The 8,152-nt window shown below is 38.5% G+C and overlaps 1 protein-coding gene across 1 annotated transcript in view; it reads right to left on the bottom strand.

Moving 5' to 3' along the window:
* Window positions 1-8,152, bottom strand: part of LOC107737767 (voltage-dependent P/Q-type calcium channel subunit alpha-1A-like) — a 115,608-nt gene that overhangs the window by 48,671 nt on the left and 58,785 nt on the right. Inside the window, exon 25 of the mRNA XM_016549389.1 lies at window positions 7,618-7,724. Coding sequence (XP_016404875.1) covers window positions 7,618-7,724 — 107 coding nt within the window. The remainder of the gene's footprint in view (window positions 1-7,617; window positions 7,725-8,152) is intronic.

Raw genomic sequence — 8,152 nt, 5'->3', positions numbered from 1 at the left:
TCATAATTCTATCACTGACGGAAAATATTTTGTCTTACATTAAAATAGACTAATTTAATTAGCCTATTCTATTTACTTTGTATGTGAACTCGAAATCAACCCCAACTTTGCTTTAAAAAGCATCGCAAGATCTCCTGACTGAAGATCACATGATCACAAATGAAAATCACTTCCGTTAAAGTCCCCATGAAATCAAAATTAAATTTTTTTGGGTGTTAGTATCAATATGTTAGTCTTAAGGTTATCTATAAGGCAGTGTGCTCCAAAACAGTGACAAAATTAGCATTTAGAAGATATAAGCATTCAAAGCTTGCAGTTCCTCACTTCCGCCAAAACGGCTCAACAATTTTTTTTGACATCGCATCGTACTTCAGCTTCTCATCAAACTTTCTGTCCAATCAAATGCTCTCTAGAATCCGAAGAGCCCGCCCCTACACTATAAAATAGACGCTGAAGCCGCGGCTGAAATCTGTCACTTGTCCACAGAATTAGTATTTTCTGTACAGTGAATGTCACGTAGTGCACTATATAGGGGACAGGGAACGATTCAAACAGTGTAAATATGCTTTCCATTGAGGAAAAAAAGAAGTCTGGTTTGGCGCTGTGTCACGCTAACCACCGCAGCGCACACACACTCTGCTCCGGTCCAGAGACACGATAGCACGGAGCGGATCACATGCGCAGACCACAAAATGTATCGGAGCTATTTTAATTCTACACAGAATGCAATATTTTATAGCAATATGGATGAGATTGTGGCTGGCATACCCTGTCAAATGCGGCTTTACGGAGCTCAAGGGCTCTGAACGGCTCTAGCCCAAGCTGTGATATAAACAAACGGTATTGGCTATTTTAAAAAGGGGCGGGGCTGCTTGATATGTCCCGCCCTGTCTTCCTGTTTCAGTTAAAATGACGTCAACACATAGAGTAACGCTGCGTGTTTCTAAGCATTTCAGGGGACCTTTAAGTGACCATCGCATGTAACGGACTTCTGGAAGGGCCCTTCGTGAAGGGATTCAGTTGTTCACTTTCGTTTGGAACGTCCCTACAAATGGTGTCCCCTTCCCGAAGTGCCCTTCAAGGGCGCAAAAAAGCCGTTTGGAATTCGCCCAGTGACCACATTATGGAGGATGATTAGATATTTCTGTTAGCTAACCATGCTGAGAATTCCGGCCCGAGAACGGTTCCTAACTGTGCCGTGCCGATCAAACTCAAGTGGAAAAATAACCGGAACCATTCCTCTTTGTTCTTAGAACTGTTCGGCTTGACGGAGTCAGTCCGCCTAAACTCACTCCTGGAAGTTTCATAAAATTTAGCCTATCAATGTCAGTCTGAACTTGCCTTTTTTTAGTGTACAATATGCATCAGGCGGTCAGTGAAAGGACTGTGGGTGGTCTGTAGGCATGCTGTCTGAGGCTGAGACTCGCTAACGTACACATATGCACACTTTCACACAAATCTAAATCTATTTGAGTAGTAGGCCTAATCATGCATTGCCATATTGTATGTGACTTCATCGCTAAGGTGACAGCTTCTGGAGTTAGTTGCCATGCCTCCTTGTTCATCATGATCTCATGATCCAGTGCTTTAGAGCTCATACTGTCACATGGCATACGATAGTATGACACATGGCACTGTCATATGACCATAAGCACTTCACCATCAGGGCAATGGAGACCCGAGCTCTGCTGGAGTCTGCGATTGATACAGATTTATTCTACATGGTACTTTAATGTGCAAAAAAATTTTTTTATATATATATATATATATATATATATATATATGAAAAGAGCACATTTTCTAAGATTGATTCACCCCAACTTATTAAGTTCAAATCCAGCACTCAGCAAAAAAACCCAAAAAAAAACAAAAACAAAAAACTCCCAGCAGGCTCAAGTCTGTCAGCTCAAGCAGTTCACAGGTTCAAATCAACAAATGTGGACAACTGTGTCGCTTAAACACACACAGACCTTCTCAACAAACATCTCTCTAAGGCACAAGAGAGTTGTCTCAGTCATCTAGAGATGATCTGGATCGATTTCATGACTAAAAACTTACTTGTCTGTGCCACTAGCTTACTCAAACATGCTATATTTGAGCATGCAGTGCATCTGTCCTATTCCAATGTGTCTTTTTTGCCAATCAACTCTATTAGTAAAAGTAGAGTACACCTGTTGAAAGGTGTGTAGTAAGCAGGGATGAGATGTTTATGCAGAGACCTTTGTATACTAAATGTCCCACCAAGAAATACGTCGTCACCAATATAAACAGATAGTTAAGACTCATTTCTGATTGGATGAGCTGCATTCAAAGCCGTTTTAATGCACACCGGTGATCACACATTCTATATATTATCACATCAAGTTGCCACGTTGCTTGAAAACCAAGAACAGCCTAATGGTAAATATGAATGAACTCTACTTCTTGGCATATGAATGAATAATTCTGACAATTGTTATTATTAATAATTTTTATGAATATATTATTGTTATTATTTAATTTAAAAATGGAGTCTCATTTTATTGTTTCTAGAATGTTATAGAATAGAAGCAAATAGCCAACTGATTCACTATGTTTTAATGCATATGTTATGTATTTGTTATCCATGTTTCTGACTCTATATGCCAGCATAGGGAAGTGCATACTGGCATCTGTTTCTTTGAACTTTGTAGTTATGCAGGTTCTCTCTCTCTCTTGCTTTCTCGCTCAGCTGACTTTTTGCCGCAACAAATAGACTGCCTAATTGGATCTTGCGTTCATCAAAATGGTGATACACATCTCAATTGGACAGTGCCCTTCTAGGAGGTGAGCAGTTTGATTGTCTGTAATCCCATTATAGTGTTATCTTTCTGGGCAAAGACCCTGTCCGGCCCTAAGAGGTCCTAATGCATTCTGTGTTGTCTTGTTTCGCTGCTTTACATGAGCAGCTCTGCAAAAATGATCTGTATATAGAACATCACCTGACATTTCCTCTGTATGTCGCCTTATGCTATGAAATCACTCTGCAAGTGTATCGGTCTAATCTGTTCAATTTCTATAATGTCCAGATCTAGTTGTGAGGTCCCTGTAATGTTAGGCGAGTCATTCTATGAAAGGACCACCTGTGTCCAGTCATCTGATGAAGTGCACATTAAATATATATAAAAAATCTTTAAATATATATAAAAAGGTATAAATATAAACATAAAAAGTTAAATATAAAAAAAATTACTGATTGAAATGCAATATAATATACCCTGTAATTTAACCTGTATTTAAAAATTATATTTAAAGGAGTATTTTACATGTCTGTAAATAATATTGAAATAAAAATATAAATAATAAAATATTTAAATAAATATATCTATAATAAATTAATATATAAAAATGAATAATTTGTATAAAAATAAATGTAAATAAAATAATAAAGTGCACATTGGTTTACCTATTCACACTATACCAGTCACATTTATTTAAAAATATAAATTTGAATTAAAACAGGATCATTTAATTTCCAAAATAAAAAGGGCCCTTATTATAGACTCACATATTCATGACAATTTAATCTGCTGTATATCAGTCATACCACACTTATTGGATGTTTTAGAGAAATCGTATTCGAAGGCCGACACAAAAACAAAGAGACACACACGTACACATAGACACAAACACCTATGTTAACACATTTAGGTGTCCACATACTGTAGAAAGTACCAAGAGATGATTAGCTGTAAGATTGAGTAACTGCAGCTGGCTAAAGAATGACATGACTTCGCCCTTGGCTTGTGTCCTATGTGTGAGGGAAGTGGTGAGAGGACGTTTGGACGAACAATCAGACAGACAGATCAGTCTATAGAAGGAGAGGACAGGCGTGTGATGAGAAGGACAGGCAATAAGAGCAAACAGAGGGGAAAGGGAGAAAGAAAGAGACATTACCCCTCTCCTTCCCCACCGCCTATTCCGCTGTAGGTGTTGAGAGATGATCAGAGACAGGAAGACAGAGACAGACAGAGCCAGAGACACATACAAAGACACAAAACACACACAGGCTGTATATCAGTCATACCACACTTATTGGATGTTTTAGAGAAATCGTATTCGAAGGCCGACACAAAAACAAAGAGACACACACGTACACATAGACACAAACACCTATGTTAACACATTTAGGTGTCCACATACTGTAGAAAGTACCAAGAGATGATTAGCTGTAAGATTGAGTAACTGCAGCTGGCTAAAGAATGACATGACTTCGCCCTTGGCTTGTGTCCTATGTGTGAGGGAAGTGGTGAGAGGACGTTTGGACGAACAATCAGACAGACAGATCAGTCTATAGAAGGAGAGGACAGGCGTGTGATGAGAAGGACAGGCAATAAGAGCAAACAGAGGGGAAAGGGAGAAAGAAAGAGACATTACCCCTCTCCTTCCCCACCGCCTATTCCGCTGTAGGTGTTGAGAGATGATCAGAGACAGGAAGACAGAGACAGACAGAGCCAGAGACACATACAAAGACACAAAACACACACAGAGACAGAAAAAAGGCACAGGGAAAGAATGGGGTTTTTGAAGCAGGAAAAATATCAATATGAGACAGAGAATACAATCACAAAATAATGGCAGACCTCCTGGTTTGTTTTATATGTGGACACCTAATCTAGTGTGAACACTTAAAACAATTTAGATACAAATACAAAAGTACATATATACAAACAGGGTCCAAAATTAACCTTTTGCTACACCTGCCTTGGCTGGCAAATTGAGAAGAGTATTGATCTTTTCCATACTTTGTAATTTCAACCATGCATTATTGTCTGTGGTGGTCACGAAATTACATTTTCCAGTATCTAGAAAATGGGTCATTTACACGTTCATTTACACGCCAAAGCCACTTTACTTGCATTTGACGCTCTGCAATTGCTAATTTTGGACTCTGTACACAAAATACTAAATAAACATGCACAGATACATACACACAGATATGAGTCACTCCCTGAAATTGAGTAAAAAAGTTAAAAACAGACTCTGTGAGAGATAACAGAGATATGGGAATTGTTCCCACGCTCACAGCCAGGGAGCGCCAGTCACCCCAGAGCGCCTGCCCTTCTGAGCTCACTATCACTGTGTGGAGAGAGAGGGAGGGAGAGAAAGGAAAACTGGAGAATCTAGCGATGATAGGAAGACTGACTACAGTGTTTTTGTTTTTGGGATAGGCAGGCACATCCAAATGCCTCTTTATGAATCACCTAATAAGAAACTTATTTCATGCAGGAGCTAAAGATGTGGGTGCAAACGAAAGTGAGGTTGGGTGGGATTGGTGGAAAGGGAAAAACAATGCTCAAGGATTCAAGGCGATTTCTTTAAGAAAGTCATGCTGGGAAAGATAATCAATGCAGTTTGCAAGCTCTGTTTGTCCCCTCAAACAATTTATATTTATATTTTTTCTTTATATGTTATTGTTTCTACTGTTTCATGCCCTATAACTCAAATTTGAGTTCTAGAAAAATATATATAAAACTATAACCACATCAGGTCTTAATATGTGGCATAAAAAACATTTTAAAACAAAATGCATCTCCATAAACGACTTCACACAAAGTCTGAAATATCGTACTCCAGTTTTTAGTGTTCAGATGCCAAAAAAATACACTAAATGAGAATGGGAATTTCAGCATCAGACTCTGCATGAACACCTATGCAGTGCAAAATTATTTGCAGGTATTTTACACTTTCACATTTAATTGGTCAGACTTGTGTGAACAGGTCTTTATTAATATGAATTCTTCTGACATATGAATATGAATCTGACAGCCATTCCCATTATGCATGGTACATGTCATGTGTTGTGTGTATGTCCACCTAAAGGACCAAGCCGGTCTGGAACTGCATTGCATATGTGACCCTGGAGCACAAAACCAGTCTTAAGTCGCTGGGGGATATTTGTAGCAATAGCCAAAAATACATTGTATGGGTCAAAATTATTGTAAAGTTGATATTAAGTAAAGATCATGCTCCATGAAGATAATTTGTAAATTACCTACAGTAAATATATCAAAACTTTATTTTTTATTAGTAATATGCATTGCTAAGAACTGAATTTAAACAACTTTAAAGGCGATTTTCTCAATAGTTTTTTGATTTTTTTTGCACCCTCAGATTCCAGATTTTCAAACAGTTGTATCTCGTCCTATCCTAACAAACCATACATCAATGGAAAGCTTATTTATTCAGCTTTCAGATGATGTATAAATCTCAATTTCGAAAAATTGACCCTTATGACTGGTTTTGTGGTCCAGGGTCACATATGGACTTTTTTGTGGAGAAGAATTTGTGTGCAATCACGTTTACAGTTGTTCAGGGACTGAGGAGGATATACACAAACACATAGACAGAACCATATAACATTACTCTTTCAAAGCATTCAGATTCTGGTATTTCAGGAAGAAGAAAAAAAATGATCTGGGTTCATATTTCTTCCATTCATGCTTTCATTCAGGTCATCTGACATGTCGATTCCCAGAATCTGTTCTCATGCTCTTTACGAAGTATGGAAAAGAGCCTATTGCATGCATTTTTTTTTCCAGTTTCATATTAACAGATGCACCTTTCTGACCTCTCCCTCATATTAGTAACTCTCTCAGTCCAGTAGCTGGGCTGTATGCTTCCGCTGCGATCAGATACACGACCTGGAACAGCTTTATTCCTCTTGTCAGCTATCCTGATTGCCAGTCATAAATCCCTTCTTTGTTGTTCCTGCCTTTATTTATAGCAGTTTGTTTAACAAGATTCCTAATCATTTCAGTGTGATCTTAAGAGTTTAAACAGCTCATTTCTGCATGGACTGTGGCTACACTGGACCCAACTGTAAACCCTCATCACACGAATAATCATTATAACTCATTTCACATGCAAAGATGTCAGTCAATCATAAGAGGGGTCATTTAATAAATGAATCCTAAATAAAGAGGTACAGAAGCCTGTTTAATTCTGCTTAAGGGCAAGAAATTTTCAAGGAAAAACAATTAAAACTAGTTTTAAGTAATTATAAATAGACTATCAACGATACAAAACTGTAGCATAAGGTCCCTTAAATGTTTCCCCCTTGCTCTCTTGTTTCTTTCTTCTTATTGTCTGTTTTCCTCATGTTCGGTTCCAGGTATGTAGCGTAAAAATGGAGTGTAGAAATACCTGAGGTGAGTGTGGCTGGATGCTCCAGAGATTCCTGGGCACTAAAGGGTTACAGGTGCCCAGGTAGGGTCATCACCCTCATGGAAATGGGCCCAAGCGCGCCCACTGGGTAGGCACTGGGCAAAACATTGTGTATGGTGGGGCAGGGTGGGGATATTTGGTGAGAAATTACCAAACTGGGGCTTAATGTGAGGAGGGATAAGGAGAGGAAAAGACAGGGTAACGATATGGCTAACGCATAGGCAGAGAAATGGTGAGAGAGAAAAGAGAGAGCGAGAGAGAGAGAGCTGGGTTTTATGGGTAGCAGGCTGGCGCTCCAGGGTGTCAGAGAGCTGTGCCGACTGCACAGGCGTTTGACCTGTAGGGACCAAGACAGGAAATGACGAGGAGAGGCAGCAAGCAGGAGAGGAGAGAGGAGTGAGGCATGAGCGCTGGGGCCTTGATGACACTTACGTGAAGGCGAACGCCACCAGGGCACCACTAACCACTATAAAGTCCAGGATGTTCCACAAGTCACGGAAATATGAGCCTTGATGCAGGACAAGACCTAAATCTACCATCTAAAACAGAGAGACAAATATTTAGTAAGTGCACTGCTGTTCAGAAGTTTGGGGTCTGTGAGATGTTTAAGTCTTTGAAAGGAGTCTGCTCAAAAATACAGTAATAATTTTACAATATTGTGAAATATTATTACAATTTAAAATAACTGTTTTCTATTTGAATATATTAGAAAATGTAATTTATTTCTGTGATGCATAGCTGAATTTTCAGCAGCCATTACTCCAGTCTTCAGTGTCACTTGATACTTCAGAAATCATTAAAATATGTTGATTTGCTGTTCAAGAAACATTTATTATTGTTAAAACAGTTGTGCTGCTTAAAATGATACAGAGATATATTTTTTTCAGGATTCTTTAATGAATAGAAAGTTCAAAAGAACAGGATTCATTTGAAAAAAAAAAATAAAAAAAAAATAATAATAATAATA

The sequence above is a fragment of the Sinocyclocheilus rhinocerous genome, unplaced genomic scaffold, assembly GCF_001515625.1.
Source record: "Sinocyclocheilus rhinocerous isolate Xijiao unplaced genomic scaffold, SAMN03320098_v1.1 scaffold43, whole genome shotgun sequence".
NCBI classification, from domain to species: domain Eukaryota; kingdom Metazoa; phylum Chordata; class Actinopteri; order Cypriniformes; family Cyprinidae; genus Sinocyclocheilus; species Sinocyclocheilus rhinocerous.
This window is presented reverse-complemented; position numbering and strand designations above follow the sequence as displayed.